The sequence below is a fragment of the Oncorhynchus mykiss genome, chromosome 18 (assembly GCF_013265735.2).
Source record: "Oncorhynchus mykiss isolate Arlee chromosome 18, USDA_OmykA_1.1, whole genome shotgun sequence".
Classification (NCBI taxonomy): Eukaryota; Metazoa; Chordata; class Actinopteri; order Salmoniformes; family Salmonidae; genus Oncorhynchus; species Oncorhynchus mykiss.
The window spans coordinates 6,048,803-6,066,525 of NC_048582.1; the positions used below are offsets into that span (position 1 = coordinate 6,048,803).

A 17,723-nucleotide genomic window follows, 5' to 3' on the forward strand; every position below is an offset into this window, starting at 1 on the left:
TTACCTGCCTCACCACACACAGGTGACAGCCCGAGCTAGCTCCGGGAAGAAGCAGGTCACACTACACTGAGTCAACAATAAAATGGAGGCCAAAGACTGCAGAAATGGTTTTACCTATGACTTTGAAGAAAAAAAAACGTTTATAATTTATACTAGCAGCAAAGTACCTTTGTGTACATGGGTAGGGTTAGTTATGTTTATATTCCAGACACCTATGTCCCTCCTCATGCGCAGTTCGGGGTTGAATCAGCTACTCCTACTGACCTGTGTTGATCAATGAGACCACTGTTCATGAAGGTGTAGACACACACAGGCCTATAGAATACAATTATTTCCAAGATCACTGAATAATGAAAACCATCCGTAACAACACAAAAATAGCCAACAAGTATGTTGCATTAGCTGTGCAGTATCATTACATATTCATATGAAGTACAGAGACCATTCATTCACTGGAGAGAGACAAAAAAAAGGTTGGAATTACAGCTGACAGTGTTCTGATCATGGTTTTAAATGTTGAATTACATATTCAGCAGGTACGCTATCTATTTTATGCTTAAATTCGTGGTAAATAAAATAGGTAAAATGTTAAGACAGCTACCTACTAGCTAGTGTGCTACGTCGTCCTCTCTCAGTCCTAAACTCCACAGTAGAAGAGGGGAAACAATCGTGCTCTTGTAGTGCCACCCCTCCCCAATCCGCCACATAGCTCTAGCCAACGTTGAGCCTTAGAGCAGGCATTCAACTACACACAGGGCGACAAACTTAATGCATTTCCAAGACCCCTTACGGTTGACCGCAACAAACGGCCTAGCTACGTCTGTCAGGTATGCATTTGGGTCAAACGTATTGTTCAATATTGCGCTATTGCTCTTTATAAATGACATTTGCGTGCCCGATGTTTTAGCAAGGTTAGATATGAATGCAGAAAGCTGTCAAACCTGCTCGCGCCTACTAGGTTAGCTTGATGGCTAATGCTAACTAACTAACGTTAGTACGGATCCGAACTTTTCAAACTATTTCAACATTGACAGTTAGCTCCATAAAATGAGAATTTGAAGTCGAATTTCTCGTAACATGTCAACAACATTTTAATCAAGTTGTTTGTGTTGAATTAAGTTTGCGATACCGTAAGAAAATGTTACATTGTAGTTATTTTTCACTTCACTTCCGAAACAAATCCCAACGATTGGTTGGATATCTACGCGGATATCTGGGATATGTAGTTTTATCAAGTGGCGTTTTTCACAAGTAACAGACCTTATTGGAAAAAAATCTACACAGTTGTAAAGTTGTTTGACTGCTTTATTTAGCTACTGTACTAGCTCTAAAGACCATGAACATAAACTCATCACAGCTAGTCAATGGCATTGTGCAAGTACATTTTTATCTGCGATGAATCACATTATTTTACATAATTAACATTTTATGCAACTGTTTATTATGCATACAATGTCATCACTATCCATGTACAGTGTTATTAGGTTCAGAAGTGCACAGAACAAGGCCACAACTTGACCACGATCACTGGTTATCCCAAGAACTACAAGTCCCAGTTTAGACCCTCAAACTTTACCTTGCGGTAGCGCTGACCTCCCGCGCAGGCGTACAAGGGGCATTGGGATATCAAGTTGGCCAAACAGAGGGTGATAAAATGGTAGGTAAGATCAAAAGGATAAACATAAACTAGTGAACAAACCCATGGTACGAAGTGTATAGCTGGAAATGTTTTGGGAGGCACGCTATGAAGCTCTCTATAACGGGGAAACGAGGTGTCCTCTGGCAGTGTCGCATTGCCAGTGTGTCGTTCACTGTTGCAATTTATGAGGGAAATGGAAGGTCAGTTGTTATTGTGGACACCCGCACTTGCAACACTTACCTTTTCCCCTGGTTGGTATGTCGCCTTTGCGTTGGAACAGAGAGGGGCTGTCCGTACGCGCTGGCGTGGGAACTGGGTCGCGGGAGAGGGCGCCGCCAATGCCCGCTACCATCGGGCGGGTCCAGAGCGAGAGGATAGGGTCAGGTCTGCAAGACGGGCGGGCAGTTGTCTTCTCACGATTATAGCCATCTCGCACTGCACCGACAGAGACACTGTTCTGATTCGACGGGACTCCGTGGTCGTGTACCAACCCCGCCGTTGTTTCTAGGAGCAAAACGTTTGTTTTGTTTTTTTTTCACTCTGTGCCTTGCTCACGGTGATGAGTGATGTAATGCCTGCTGCCAGTGTGTGTTATTAATCCCGCTCCGTTATCGGTCCCGACCACCGTTTAGATCATTGCGGAATGTTAAAACATCACGATCTGGTCATCCCGACACCGATGTACCGATATATTTCCCGTTTCTAACGGATTGTCCCTCAGGCTCCCAAACATGCCATATGATTCTATATAGATGTATAATATTTTGGGGAGTGAAGAAAGTCACGTTTACAGTCACAGGGATGGGTTGAACAGAACACCAGTCATTGACTGGCAGGACTCAGACAAGCCTGTCTGTCTAAAGACGCTGTTCTGGAGAGAGAGATGGACCTGCTCTCCAACAGACAGTCACAGATTAGTCTCCGTAGTGGGGGATTTATCTGTCATGTTTCTGCTGCACCTGACCTGATGGCCTTAGCAAGTGACCTGAAGAGCAGTCTGTCGGGGGTCAAAGGTCGATGGATCACCTGCCTCTCTTTGTAGTCTTTCTATATGTGTGTGTGTATATATATGTATATGCGGGTGTGTATATATGCGTGTGTGTATATATGTGTTTGTCTGTGTGTGTGTGTATATACGCGTGTATATATGTTTGTCTGTGTGTGTGTGTGTGTGTATATATATATATATGTGTGTGTGCACCTGTCTATCTCAACTGTGTGTGTCTCCTCTCCTGCAGCATAAGCTGAAGTCGTCTCAAAAGGACAAGGTTCGTCAGTTCATGACCTTTACTCAGTCTGGGGAGAGGACAGCTGTGTACTGCCTGACCCAGAATGACTGGAAACTAGAGGTGGCCACAGACAACTACTTCCAGAACCCCGACCTCTACTATAAAGAATCCATGAAAACCTCTGTGGACCGCAAGAAGCTAGAACAGCTCTACAACCGATACAAAGGTAAGAGGGGAGAGCATGGTAGTGGGGGTGTAGTGTGTGTACTAGGGACAGAGGTTGGAAGAGGGGGTGTAGTGTGTGTACTAGGGAGAGAGGATGGAAGAGGGGGTGTAGTGTGTGTACTAGGGACAGAGGATGGAAGAGGGGGTGTAGTGTGTGTACTAGGGACAGAGGATGGTAGTGGGGGTGTAGTGTGTGTACTAGGGAGAGAGGATGGAAGAGGAGGTGTAGTGTGTGTACTAGGGAGAGAGGATGGAAGAGGGGGTGTAGTGTGTGTACTAGGGACAGAGGATGGAAGAGGGGGTGTAGTGTGTGTACTGGGGAGAGGGGATGGAAGAGGGGGTGTAGTGTGTGTACTGGGGAGAGGAGAGTGGATGGAAGAGGGGGTGTAGTGTGTGTGTACTAGGGAGAGAGGAGAGGGGATGGTAGAGGGGGTGTAGTGTGTGTACTGAGGGGACGGTAGAGGGGGTGTAGTGTGTGTACTGAGGGGACGGTAGAGGGGGTGTAGTGTGTGTACTGAGGGGATGGTAGAGGGGGTGTAGTGTGTGTACTGAGGGGATGGTAGAGGGGGTGTAGTGTGTGTACTGAGGAGAGAGGATGGAAGAGGGGGAGTAGTGTGTGTACTGGGGAGAGGAGAGGGGAGTGTAGTGTGTGTACTGGGGAGATGGGATGGAAGAGGGGGTGTAGTGTGTGTGTACTTAGGAGAGGGGATGGTAGAGGGGGTGTAGTGTGTGTGTACTGAGGAGAGGAGAGGGGGTGTAGTGTGTGTACTGGGGAGATGGGATGGAAGAGGGGGTGTAGTGTGTGTGTGTACTTAGGAGAGGGGATGGTAGAGGGGGTGTAGTGTGTGTGTACTGAGGAGAGGAGAGGGGGTGTAGTGTGTGTACTGGGGAGATGGGATGGAAGAGGGGGTGTAGTGTGTGTACTGGGGAGAGGAGAGGGGAGTGTAGAGGGGGTGTAGTGTGTGTACTGGAGAGAAGGGGAGAGGGGAGTGTAGAGGGGGTGTAGTGTGTGTACTGGGGAGAGGAGAGGGGATGGTAGAGGTGGTGTAGTGTGTGTGTACTAGGGAGAGGGGATGGTAGAGGGGGTGTAGTGTGTGTACTGAGGAGAGGAGAGGGGATGGTAGAGGGGGTGTAGTGTGTGTACTGGGGAGAGGAGGGGATGGTAGAGGGGGTGTAGTGTGTGTACTGGGGAGAGGAGGGGATGGTAGAGGTGGTGTAGTGTGTGTTTACTGGAGAGGGGAGAGGTGGAGAGTGTTAGGATCAGGTGTGTACTGTGCTCTGTGGGTGTATATGAAGAACAAAGGAAACATTTAATGAGGTGTGTGTGTAATGTACCAATGTAATGTACCAGTGTAATGTACCAGTGTAATGTACCAGTGTAATGTACCAGTGTAGTGTACCAGTGTAGTGTACCAGTGTAGTGTACCAGTGTAGTGTACCAGTGTAATGTACCAGTGTAATGTACCAGTGTAGTGTACCAGTGTAGTGTACCAGTGTAGTGTACCAGTGTAATGTACCAGTGTAGTGTACCAGTGTAATGTACCAGTGTAATGTACCAGTGTAATGTACCAGTGTAGTGTACCAGTGTAATGTACCAGTGTAATGTACCAGTGTAGTGTACCAGTGTAGTGTACCAGTGTAATGTACCAGTGTAATGTACCAGTGTAGTGTACCAGTGTAGTGTACCAGCTCTGTGTTGTAGTCCTGTCACAGTGTTGTTGTGTTGTTCCTCTCCAGACCCCCAGGATGACAATAAGATCGGTATCGATGGGATCCAGCAGTTCTGTGATGACCTCACCCTGGACCCGGCCAGTAGGAGTGTTCTGGTGGTGGCCTGGAAGTTCCGTGCCGCCACACAGTGTGAGTTCAGCAGGAAGGAGTTCCTCGACGGCATGGCCGAGCTAGGGTGAGCTAGCTTTCTGTGATGTCATCTTTCTGCGCCACGCAGTTGTGTTCGCTGTTCAGTAGGAAACATTTTGAATGAAAGCAAATGTTGTTATTGGACAACTAAACATTTTGAAACGGAGGGCGGGCAGGTATTAGCTGGACTCCAATAAGAAGGTGTCTGTGTGTGTGTGTGTGTGTGCGCTCCCCCTAGCTGTGACAGTCCAGAGAAGCTGAAGGCTCTGCTCCCCAGACTAGAACAGGAAGTCAAAGACACGGCCAAGTTTAAAGACTTCTATCAGTTCACCTTCAACTTTGCCAAGAACCCTGGACAGAAGGGACTAGGTACGTATTTCACATATCTTTCTGGAAAAAAGCTCAAAGTGAAAACCGAGGTTCTGGTGAATGAACAGAGGTTCTGGTGAATGAACAGAGGACAGAGGTTCTGGTGAATGAACAGAGGTCAGAGGTTCTGGTGAATGAACAGAGGTTCTGGTGAATGAACAGAGGTTCTGGTGACTGAACAGAGGTTCTGGTGAATGAACAGAGGTCAGAGGTTCTGGTGAATGAACAGAGGTTCTGGTGAATGAACAGAGGTTCTGGTGAATGAACAGAGGTTCTGGTGAATGAACAGAGGTTCTGGTGAATGAACAGAGGTTCTGGTGAATGAACAGAGGTTCTGGTGAATGAACAGAGGTTCTGGTGAATGAACAGAGGTTCTGGTGAATGGACAGAGGTTCTGGTGAATGAACAGAGGTTCTGGTGACTGAACAGAGGTTCTGGTGACTGAACAGAGGTTCTGGTGAATGAACAGAGGTTCTGGTGAATGAACAGAGGTTCTGGTGAATGAACAGAGGTTCTGGTGAATGAACAGAGGTTCTGGTAAATGAACAGAGGTTCTGGTAAATATTGTGTCCAGACAGATGGGTTTAGTCAAACCCTGGTTGGTCCAGCACTGTGTTTGAGGAGAAGGTCTTTCACCCTGGTGTAGTTTTCCTAACCCTGGTGTTGAATTCCTCCTGGGGAACATTGGTAGATAACTATGGTGGTTTGGCATCAGCGGTGTAATGTAGTTATGTCTCAGTCAGTAGCAGCCCGGCAGCAAACAGGAAGAATGGCTTTTAGATGGAAAACAATGACCTTCTAGGTAAGTGAAGAGCTCCCCCTTCACAACACTGCCTCTAGTTGGACTACTGCTGTTCTGTGAGCCATGCTGGGGAGAGGGCCTGGAGTCTGATAGTTAGTGTACTGTTACTGTGTAATAACAGGTTTACGGATAGATCACCTATCAAGCTAAACAAGAACCAGGGTGGGTCCCAAATAGAGCTCTATTCCCTGCATAGTCACTACTTCTGACCAGAGCCCTATGGGCCCACTAGTGCACTATTTAGGGTACTGGGTGCCATTGAGGGGATTCCCTGGAGGGGACCACTTTGTTCTGGTTGTTGTTTCTGCTGGTCTGTGTTGTTATGACGACCAGAGTGGGTGACCCAGCTAAGTTCCTGGAAAAACAGTAGGGCCCTTTGTCAAAACTCATCTGACTGTAATGTCTCTCTCTCTCTCTCTGTAACTCTGTCAGACACTGCAATGTCTCTCTCTCTCTCTCTAACTCTCTGTCAGACACTGTAATGTCTCTCTCTCTCTCTGTAACTCTGTGGGACACTAATGTGTCTCTCTCTCTGTAACTCTCTGTCAGACATTGTAATGTCTCTCTCTCTCTAACTCTCTGTCAGACACTGTAATGTCTCTCTCTCTCTGTAACTCTGTCAGACACTGTAATGTCTCTCTCTCTCTCTCTGTAACTCTCTGTCAGACACTGTAATGTCTCTCTCTCTGTAACTCTCTGTGGGACACTAATGTCTCTCTGTAACTCTCTGTGGGACACTGTAATGTGTCTCTCTCTCTGTAACTCTCTGTCAGACACTGTAATGTCTCTCTCTCTCTCTAACTCTCTGTCAGACACTGTAATGTCTCTCTCTCTCTCTGTAACTCTCTGTCAGACACTGTAATGTCTCTCTCTCTCTCTCTCTGTAACTCTCTGTCACACTGTAATGTCTCTCTCTCTCTCTGTAACTCTCTGTCAGACACTGTAATGTCTCTCTCTCTCTCTGTAACTCTCTGTCAGACACTGTAATGTCTCTCTCTCTGTAACTGTCAGACACTGTAATGTCTCTCTCTCTCTCTGTAACTCTCTGTCAGACACTGTAATGTCTCTCTCTAACTCTCTAACTAACCCCTCTACTCTCTATATCAGACCTGGAGATGACTAGTCTACTGATGGTGTTACTAACCCCTCTACTCTCTATATCAGACCTGGAGATGACTAGTCTACTGATGGTGTTACTAACCCCTCTACTCTCTGTATCAGACCTGGAGATGGCTAGTCTACTGATGGTGTTACTAACCCCTCTACTCTCTATATCAGACCTGGAGATGACTGTAGTCTACTGATGGTGTTACTAACCCCTCTACTCTCTGTATCAGACCTGGAGATGACTAGTCTACTGATGGTGTTACTAACCCCTCTACTCTCTATATCAGACCTGGAGATGACTGTAGTCTACTGATGGTGTTACTAACCCCTCTACTCTCTATATCAGACCTGGAGATGACTGTAGTCTACTGATGGTGTTACTAACCCCTCTACTCTCTATATCAGACCTGGAGATGACTAGTCTACTGATGGTGTTATTAACCCCTCTACTCTCTGTATCAGACCTGGAGATGACTAGTCTACTGATGGTGTTACTAACCCCTCTACTCTCTGTATCAGACCTGGAGATGACTGTAGTCTACTGATGGTGTTATTAACCCCTCTACTCTCTATATCAGACCTGGAGATGACTGTAGTCTACTGATGGTGTTACTAACCCCTCTACTCTCTATATCAGACCTGGAGATGACTGTAGTCTACTGATGGTGTTATTAACCCCTCTACTCTCTATATCAGACCTGGAGATGACTGTAGTCTACTGATGGTGTTATTAACCCCTCTACTCTCTATATCAGACCTGGAGATGACTGTAGTCTACTGATGGTGTTATTAACCCCTCTACTCTCTATATCAGACCTGGAGATGACTGTAGTCTACTGATGGTGTTATTAACCCCTCTACTCTCTATATCAGACCTGGAGATGACTGTAGTCTACTGATGGTGTTATTAACCCCTCTACTCTCTATATCAGACCTGGAGATGACTAGTCTACTGATGGTGTTATTAACCCCTCTACTTTCTATATCAGACCTGGAGATGACTAGTCTACTGATGGTGTTACTAACCCCTCTACTCTCTATATCAGACCTGGAGATGACTGTGGCCTACTGATGGTGTTATTAACCCCTATACTCTCTGTATCAGACCTGGAGATGGCTGTGGCCTACTGATGGTGTTACTAACCCCTCTACTCTCTATATCAGACCTGGAGATGACTAGTCTACTGATGGTGTTATTAACCCCTCTACTCTCTGTATCAGACCTGGAGATGACTAGTCTACTGATGGTGTTACTAACCCCTCTACTCTCTGTATCAGACCTGGAGATGGCTGTGGCCTACTGATGGTGTTACTAACCCCTCTACTCTCTATATCAGACCTGGAGATGACTAGTCTACTGATGGTGTTATTAACCCCTCTACTCTCTGTATCAGACCTGGAGATGGCTGTGGCCTACTGATGGTGTTACTAACCCCTCTACTCTCTATATCAGACCTGGAGATGACTAGTCTACTGATGGTGTTACTAACCCCTCTACTCTCTATGTCAGACCTGGAGATGACTAGTCTACTGATGGTGTTACTAACCCCTCTACTCTCTGTATCAGACCTGGAGATGACTAGTCTACTGATGGTGTTACTAACCCCTCTACTCTCTGTATCAGACCTGGAGATGGCTGTGGCCTACTGGAACCTGGTTCTATCTGGTCGATTCAAGTTCCTGGACCTCTGGAACAGGTTTCTATTGGTGAGTGGATGCCAGTCTGTATTAATGGCTATTCCCTAAATAATATACTACTCTGGACAGAGTCTAGGTGTTTCCTCCATGTGTTGATAGTCTCTGGTGATGTCATCTATCTGTGTGATTTAGTGCAGGAGCATCATAATCTCTGATGTCATCTGTCTGTGTGATTAATGCAGGAGCATCATAATCTCTGATGTCATCTGTCTGTGTGATTTAATGCAGGAGCATCATAATCTCTGATGTCATCTCTCTTTGTGATTTTAATGCAGGAGCATCATAATCTCTGATGTCATCTATCTGTGTGATTTAATGCAGGAGCATCATAATCTCTGATGTCATCTATCTGTGTGATTTAATGCAGGAGCATCATAATCTCTCTGATGTCATCTATCTGTGTGATTAATGCAGGAGCATCATAATCTCTGATGTCATCTATCTGTGTGATTTAGTGCAGGAGCATCATAATCTCTGATGTCATCTATCTGTGTGATTTAATGCAGGAGCATCATAATCTCTGATGTCATCTGTCTGTGTGATTTAATGCAGGAGCATCATAATCTCTGATGTCATCTCTCTGTGTGATTAATGCAGGAGCATCATAATCTCTGATGTCATCTCTCTGTGTGATTTAATGCAGGAGCATCATAATCTCTGATGTCATCTGTCTGTGTGATTTAATGCAGGAGCATCATAATCTCTGATGTCATCTATCTGTGTGATTTAGTGCAGGAGCATCATAATCTCTGATGTCATCTATCTGTGTGATTTAATGCAGGAGCATCATAATCTCTGATGTCATCTGTCTGTGTGATTTAATGCAGGAGCATCATAATCTCTGATGTCATCTACCTGTGTGATTAATGCAGGAGCATCATAATCTCTGATGTCATCTATCTGTGTGATTTAATGCAGGAGCATCATAATCTCTGATGTCATCTCTCTGTGTGATTTAATGCAGGAGCATCATAATCTCTGATGTCATCTGTCTGTGTGATTTAATGCAGGAGCATCATAATCTCTGATGTCATCTATCTGTGTGATTTAGTGCAGGAGCATCATAATCTCTGATGTCATCTATCTGTGTGATTTAATGCAGGAGCATCATAATCTCTGATGTCATCTATCTGTGTGATTTAATGCAGGAGCATCATAATCTCTGATGTCATCTGTCTGTGTGATTTAATGCAGGAGCATCATAATCTCTGATGTCATCTCTCTGTGTGATTTAATGCAGGAGCATCATAATCTCTGATGTCATCTGTCTGTGTGATTTAATGCAGGAGCATCATAATCTCTGATGTCATCTATCTGTGTGATTTAATGCAGGAGCATCATAATCTCTGATGTCATCTCTCTGTGTGATTTAATGCAGGAGCATCATAATCTCTGATGTCATCTCTCTGTGTGATTTAATGCAGGAGCATCATAATCTCTGATGTCATCTGTCTGTGTGATTTAATGCAGGAGCATCATAATCTCTGATGTCATCTCTCTGTGTGATTTAATGCAGGAGCATCATAATCTCTGATGTCATCTCTCTGTGTGATTTAATGCAGGAGCATCATAATCTCTGATGTCATCTCTCTGTGTGATTTAATGCAGGAGCATCATAATCTCTGATGTCATCTCTCTGTGTGATTTAATGCAGGAGCATCATAATCTCTGATGTCATCTCTCTGTGTGATTAATGCAGGAGCATCATAATATCTGATGTCATCTCTCTGTGTGATTTAATGCAGGAGCATCATAATCTCTGATGTCATCTCTCTGTGTGATTTAATGCAGGAGCATCATAATCTCTGATGTCATCTCTCTGTGTGATTTAATGCAGGAGCATCATAATCTCTGATGTCATCTCTCTGTGTGATTTAATGCAGGAGCATCATAATCTCTGATGTCATCTCTCTGTGTGATTAATGCAGGAGCATCATAATCTCTGATGTCATCTCTCTGTGTGATTAATGCAGGAGCATCATAATCTCTGATGTCATCTCTCTGTGTGATTAATGCAGGAGCATCATAATCTCTGATGTCATCTCTCTGTGTGATTAATGCAGGAGCATCATAATCTCTGATGTCATCTCTCTGTGTGATTTAATGCAGGAGCATCATAATCTCTGATGTCATCTATCTGTGTGATTAATGCAGGAGCATCATAATCTCTGATGTCATCTATCTGTGTGATTAATGCAGGAGCATCATAATCTCTGATGTCATCTATCTGTGTGATTAATGCAGGAGCATCATAATCTCTGATGTCATCTATCTGTGTGATTTAATGCAGGAGCATCATAATCTCTGATGTCATCTCTCTGTGTGATTTAATGCAGGAGCATCATAATCTCTGATGTCATCTATCTGTGTGATTTAATGCAGGAGCATCATAATCTGTGATGTCATCTATCTGTGTGATTTAATGCAGGAGCATCATAATCTCTGATGTCATCTCTCTGTGTGATTTAATGCAGGAGCATCATAATCTCTGATGTCATCTCTCTGTGTGATTTAATGCAGGAGCATCATAATCTCTGATGTCATCTCTCTGTGTGATTTAATGCAGGAGCATCATAATCTCTGATGTCATCTATCTGTGTGATTAATGCAGGAGCATCATAATCTCTGATGTCATCTCTCTGTGTGATTAATGCAGGAGCATCATAACCTCTCTGATGTCATCTCTCTGTGTGATTAATGCAGGAGCATCATAATCTCTCTGATGTCATCTCTCTGTGTGATTTAATGCAGGAGCATCATAATCTCTGATGTCATCTCTCTGTGTGATTAATGCAGGAGCATCATAAGCGGTCGATCCCCAAAGACACGTGGAACCTGCTACTGGACTTTGGCAACATGATCGCAGACGACATGTCCAACTACGACGAGGAAGGTGAGATATAACCACCTATTAAGGATGGGTCCCAATTGGCACCTTTTCCTGTGCTCTACTATTGACCAGGGCCCATAGTGCACTAGATACGGATTAGGGTGCCGTTTGGAACGCAGACAAACATTTCTGTAGGACCAATAAAACATACACTAATCCACACCCTGCCCACCCTGACCTCAGATCCAGGATTCCTCTACCCCCCATATCCATAACCACTAGGCGTATGACTAAGATCTGACCTGGAGTCATCAGTTAGGGATTGGGACTTGACTTCTACCTACTGCCATACAGCGCAATCACCTATTAAAACATTTCTGCCAATCACTTACCGTGCAGCTAATCATGTGACCCTTTTCTGCCCACTCAGGAGCTTGGCCTGTCCTCATAGACGACTTTGTGGAATTTGCCCGGCCAATCGTGACAGGGGGCAAGCGTAAAACCATATAGGTCACACCCAGTTCCCAGCAGGGGCTGACGATTTTATACACACCAGCCAAAAAGAGACTTCTACAAGACTGTCCAAGTTTGTGAGACTGAGCTGCCAATCAGGGGCCGGGGAGCGACATGACAGCCAATCGGAGAGAAGGAAAACAACAACAGGAAGAGGAAGTTATCTTTTTCTTTGTTTTGGGTCTGAGTCACTCCGGGAGGCGGGCTGTTAGCAGGGGGTGGGATCGTCGCGGAGCTATGAGCTCCGCTCCCATTGGCTGGCTGGATCAGACTGATCGGCCAACGACTACAGTACCCATACACCAGCCACCATCAGATCAGTGGGCGTGTCTATAGATTCTAGAACTGGTGCTCTGGTCCCACCCCCCCCTAGCTGCAGCCCCCCCCCCCCCCAACCCCGCCCCCCTCCTTACTAAAGAACGACTAGGGAGAGCAAACAGAACGGCAGAGAGGGGCGGACAGTTTGCTCTCTGCAGCAGACAGACAGATTGGTGTGATATTTGATCCAGTGGAGGCTGCTGAGAGGAGGACGGCTCATCATAATGTCTGGAACGGAGCGAATGGAACGGCATCAAACACCTGGAAACCATGGAAACCACGTGTTTGATTGTATTTCATACCATTCCACAGATTCAGATCCAGTCATTACCACGAACCTGTCCTCCCCAATTAAGGTGCCACCAACCTCCTGTGGTCTGAACCCACAGTAGTAAGACGTGTCCTCTCTGCCGGCCCATGGTGGATGAACTAGGAGGTTCTGCATGTGTTTCTGGTTGAGCGTTAAGCGGCTGGACGAAGGAACAACAACAAAATGTTTTTATATTATTATCGTTGAGTTTCTTCTCATCGAATCAGAGGTGAGGGGTGTGGTCGTCATCCAATGTTCTCATCCAATCCAACGTCAGTGTAATGTTCTGCTTCCATTTCAATCTAAAGTGTAAAAGTTGGGTCAGTTTTGTTGTTAATATGTGTGAGGTTCAGGGTCTATATCCACAAGGCGTCAGAGTAGGAGTGCTGACCTGGGATCAGTTTAGCCTTTTAGATCATAATGAATACTAGAGGGGACCAGATCCTAATGCTGACCCGGGATCAGGTTAGCCTTTTACATAAGAATGAATACTAGAGAGAGGACCAGATCCTAGTGCTGACCTGGGATCAGTTTAGCCTTTTACATAAGAATGAATACTAGAGAGAGGACCAGATCCTAGTGCTGACCTGGGATCAGGGTAGCCTTTTAGATCATAGTGAGTGAGAGGACCAGAGAGGACCTACTCTGAGACGCTTTAGGAATACAGGCCCAGTTCAGATCCACTTTGGGTATTCAGATAGAACCGGACCGACCGACAGAGCAGCATGCTTTACAGCTCAACACCAGCAGAAATACTATGGCTTCAGTTGGAACAGACTGTGACCATAGGATTCATGTATAGATATACCATTTTAGAATAATGAATACGATACAATTATAAAGCAGACACGATGACATTTATAATCGTGAGAGAGAGAGGAAGAAGTATTTGAAATGCGTACGAGGTCCACAGATTTCTAGTGCTTGTCCCAAACTGTACCCTATTCCCTGTATAGTACTGGTCAAAAAGTAGTGCACTATATAGGGAACGGGTTGGCCCATTTGGGATGCGCCATGTCTCCAAGCTTTCTGTTTGATTTGAGTTCGTTTGTTTGGGGTGTAACTGTTCACATCACCTGAGACCTTGACTGTTGGTCTGGCAGTTATTTTATTTTCACAGGCAACGCACAGGAAGTTGAGTCTATGAATCGTATTCAGTCTACAACTCTGTATGTAGTTCATAGTTGAATCTATGAATCGTATTCAGTCTACAACTCTGTATGTAGTTCATAGTTGAATCTATGAATCATATTCAGTCTACAACACTATATAGTTCATAGTTGAATCTATGAATCATATTCAGTCTACAACACTGTATATAGTTCATAGTTGAATCTATGAATCATATTCAGTCTACAACACTGTATGTAGTTCATAGTTGAATCTATGAATCGTATTCAGTCTACAACTCTGTATGTAGTTCATAGTTGAATCTATGAATCATATTCAGTCTACAACACTGTATATAGTTCATAGTTGAATCTATGAATCGTATTCAGTCTACAACACTGTATATAGTTCATAGTTGAATCTATGAATCATATTCAGTCTACAACACTGTATATAGTTCATAGTTGAATCTATGAATCGTATTCAGTCTACAACACTATATAGTTCATAGTTGAATCTATGAATCATATTCAGTCTACAACACTATATAGTTCATAGTTGAATCTATGAATCATATTCAGTCTACAACACTGTATATAGTTCATAGTTGAATCTATGAATCATATTCAGTCTACAACACTGTATATAGTTCATAGTTGAATCTATGAATCGTATTCAGTCTACAACACTGTATATAGTTCATAGTTGAATCTATGAATCATATTCAGTCTACAACACTGTATATAGTTCATAGTTGAATCTATGAACCGTATTCAGTCTACAACTCTGTATGTAGTTCATAGTTGAATCTATGAATCATATTCAGTCTACAACACTGTATATAGTTCATAGTTGAATCTATGAATCATATTCAGTCTACAACACTGTATATAGTTCATAGTTGAATCTATGAATCATATTCAGTCTACAACACTGTATATAGTTCATAGTTGAATCTATGAATCGTATTCAGTCTACAACACTGTATATAGTTCATAGTTGAATCTATGAATCGTATTCAGTCTACAACACTGTTCATAGTTGAATCTATGAATCGTATTCAGTCTACAGATCTAATGTTATTGGTCACATACGCGTGTTTAGCTGATGTTATTGCAGGTGCAGTGAAATGCTTGTCAACACCCAGTTCTTTGTTTTTAAACCCTTTCAGTTGTTTGTGTTGTTTTGGTTGGTCGTCATGGGTTACTGCTAGCCAGCCCAGTGAAGTGAATGTTACAGTACATCATCAGACCAGACTGAGACACGTCTACTACTACACACACACACACACACACACACACACACACACTCTGTGTGGTTATAGTACATCATCAGACCAGACTGAGACACGTCTACTACACACACACACACACACACACACACACACACACACACACACACACACACACACTCTGTGTGGTTATAGTACATCACCAGACCGAGACACGTCTACTACACACACACACACACACACTCTGTGTGGTTATAGTACATCATCAGACCAGACTGAGACACGTCTACTACACACACACACACACACACACACACACACACACACACACTCTGTGTGGTTATAGTACATCATCAGACCAGACCGAGACACGTCTACTACACACACACACACACACACACACACTCTGTGTGGTTATAGTACATCATCAGACTGAGACACATCTACTACACACACACACACACACACACACACACTCTGTGTGGTTATAGTACATCATCAGACCAGACTGAGACACGTCTACTACACACACACACACACACACACTCTGTATGGTTATAGTACATCATCAGACCAGACTGAGACACGTCTACTACACACACACACACACACACACACACACGGAACATCTCAGTAACAGACATCCTCTGACGCAGCAGGTAACAGGAGTTCTGCTTCATTCTCCGGAAATGTTCCTGAGATTTTGGGCTGCGCCTCGTCTGTCTCCCAAATGGCACCTTAACGTTGTGCACTATGTAGGGAATAGGGTGCTATTTGGGAGGTATGTTTTAAGTTACACCTGTTATGCCACATGTTCTTAGACAATTGCACTTACATCTGGGAGGGGGGGGGGGGGGAGTATTGAAAACATTCTGTTCAGTGTTGACGTGTATCGACAGGAGAAGACAGAGACTATGGAAGAGAGAGAGAGAGAGACGTCCTCTGAACCTCCTACACTACGGTACGCGCTGAGAGAGTGTCCAATGTGTTGACTGTCTGAGCTTTACTCATATTCTGTATTATTTCCACTGAGAGGGAAGAAAAAGCATTTACAACATGTGTCATCGTTCTGCAACGGAGACGTTCTACGTGACTTTGTTTTGGCATCGGAAGATCCCCCGTCAATAAAGCATGTTGTTTTTAACAGAAAACATGGGAACGAGACTTTGGATCCATCTGTTCTATTGAAAGTTTCATAAAGATTAGTGCATCACAGAGAATGTGCCCCAAAACACAGAGATGTTAAGAGGTCCATTAGAGGAGGGTGGATGGGTAGATGAGGGTTAGGGGACATGGAGGGTTAGGGGACCTGGAGGGTTAGGGGACATGGAGGGTTAGGGGACCTGGAGGGTTAGGGGACATGGAGGGTTAGGGGACATGGAGGGTTAGGGGACATGGAGGGTTAGGGGACATGGAGGGTTAGGGGACCTGGAGGGTTAGGGGACATGGAGGGTTAGGGGACCTGGAGGGTTAGGGGACATGGAGGGTTGGTGCTAGTTGACCATGCGAGAAGGGATGTATACTAACTAAATAGTAACATTGACCAATCAATAGTACTTCCTCATTGGTTCCAACGATATTATCACTTCATGACCTTCTATGATACTGTGTAAGCCTAGTAAAGGAAACGAGTAAAGGGAACTAAAATAGAATAGCAATAGAATGATTGCCATGCATTGTAGAGCTCTCAGAGACAGTGAGAGCACCAGTAGTTTGGTGTTTCTCTCATTCACACTGACACATTCACTCGCTTCACCCACCTAAACCTCCTATCTCCTCAATCTCACACACACACACACCTGTCCAGTCTGATTTTACAGAGAGACGAGAATAGCAGTCTGTGGAAACTCCTAATCACTCAATGGGACATATTTCTTCCGGACAATGCCTGGCCGACACCATAATCCCTATAGCAGTCAGAAATGACTCGGCGCAGGCCGTAATCCCAAACACCTTCACATGTCATCACATCTACTCTTCATCTCTTCATCAGAGGAGGCTAGCCTGGTCCCCAGATCTGTTTGTGCTGTCTTGCCAACTCCTATGGTCATGGCAATGGAATTAGCAAGACCAGAGGAGTTAATAGTGGTGGAAAAAGGTACGCAATTGTCACACTTGAGTAAAAGTAAAGTTACCTTAATAGAAAATGACTCAAGTAAAAGTGAAAGTCACCCAGTAAAATACTACTTGAGTAAAAGTCTAAAAGTATTTAGTTTTAAATATACTTCAGTTTCAAAAATAAATGTATTTGCTAAAACATCAGAGGCAGTAGGGATGTGTGTGAATTAGACCATTTTTCTGTCCTGCTAAGCATTCAAAATGTAAGACGTAGAAAGTTAATAATTTCCTTTAGGAATGTAGTGATGTAAAAGTTGTCAAAAATATAAATAGTCAATTAAAGTACAGACTACTTAAGTAGTACTTTCAAGTATTTTTTACTTGAAGTACTTTACACAACTGGGAGTTAGCAAGACAACAGGAA

At 44.1% G+C, this 17,723-nt stretch overlaps 2 protein-coding genes across 6 annotated transcripts in view; one reads left to right on the plus strand and one right to left on the minus strand.

The window, feature by feature from the left end:
• Positions 1-2,348, minus strand: part of LOC118936560 (transmembrane and coiled-coil domain-containing protein 3-like) — a 30,142-nt gene extending 27,794 nt beyond the window's left edge. The window contains exon 1 of one of the 2 annotated variants that reach the window (XR_005037304.1): positions 1,880-2,348. Coding sequence is in view for 1 of the 2 variants with exons in the window: in XM_036951177.1 (XP_036807072.1) it covers positions 1,880-1,991 (112 nt within the window). In the remaining variant the exon portion in view is untranslated. The remainder of the gene's footprint in view (positions 1-1,879) is intronic. The other variant, XM_036951177.1, reaches the window with a different exon arrangement.
• On the plus strand, positions 600-16,387 carry LOC118941024 (DCN1-like protein 2). Of its 4 annotated transcripts, none has more exons than XM_036951286.1 (7): positions 600-827; positions 2,878-3,094; positions 4,831-4,999; positions 5,192-5,322; positions 8,856-8,938; positions 11,726-11,822; positions 12,190-16,387. In XM_036951286.1, exons 2-7 carry the CDS (start codon positions 2,920-2,922, stop codon positions 12,267-12,269), a joined length of 735 nt encoding a protein of 244 aa, XP_036807181.1. In that variant the 5' UTR covers positions 600-827; positions 2,878-2,919; the 3' UTR covers positions 12,270-16,387. The 4 variants fall into 4 exon arrangements, with proteins under 4 accessions (XP_036807181.1, XP_036807180.1, XP_036807183.1 ...); XM_036951285.1 differs by lacking the exon at positions 600-827 and adding an exon at positions 1,519-1,657; XM_036951288.1 differs by lacking the exon at positions 600-827 and adding an exon at positions 1,637-1,661.
• Positions 16,388-17,723: the final 1,336 nt, after the last annotated feature.

Bases quoted from the DNA above. Each gene is read 5' to 3' on its own strand.
- LOC118941024 (XM_036951285.1), top strand. The intron at 8,939-11,725 runs GTGAGTGGATGC...TGATTAATGCAG, and splicing joins TCTGGAACAGGTTTCTATTG to GAGCATCATAAGCGGTCGAT. The intron at 11,823-12,189 runs GTGAGATATAAC...CTGCCCACTCAG, and splicing joins GTCCAACTACGACGAGGAAG to GAGCTTGGCCTGTCCTCATA.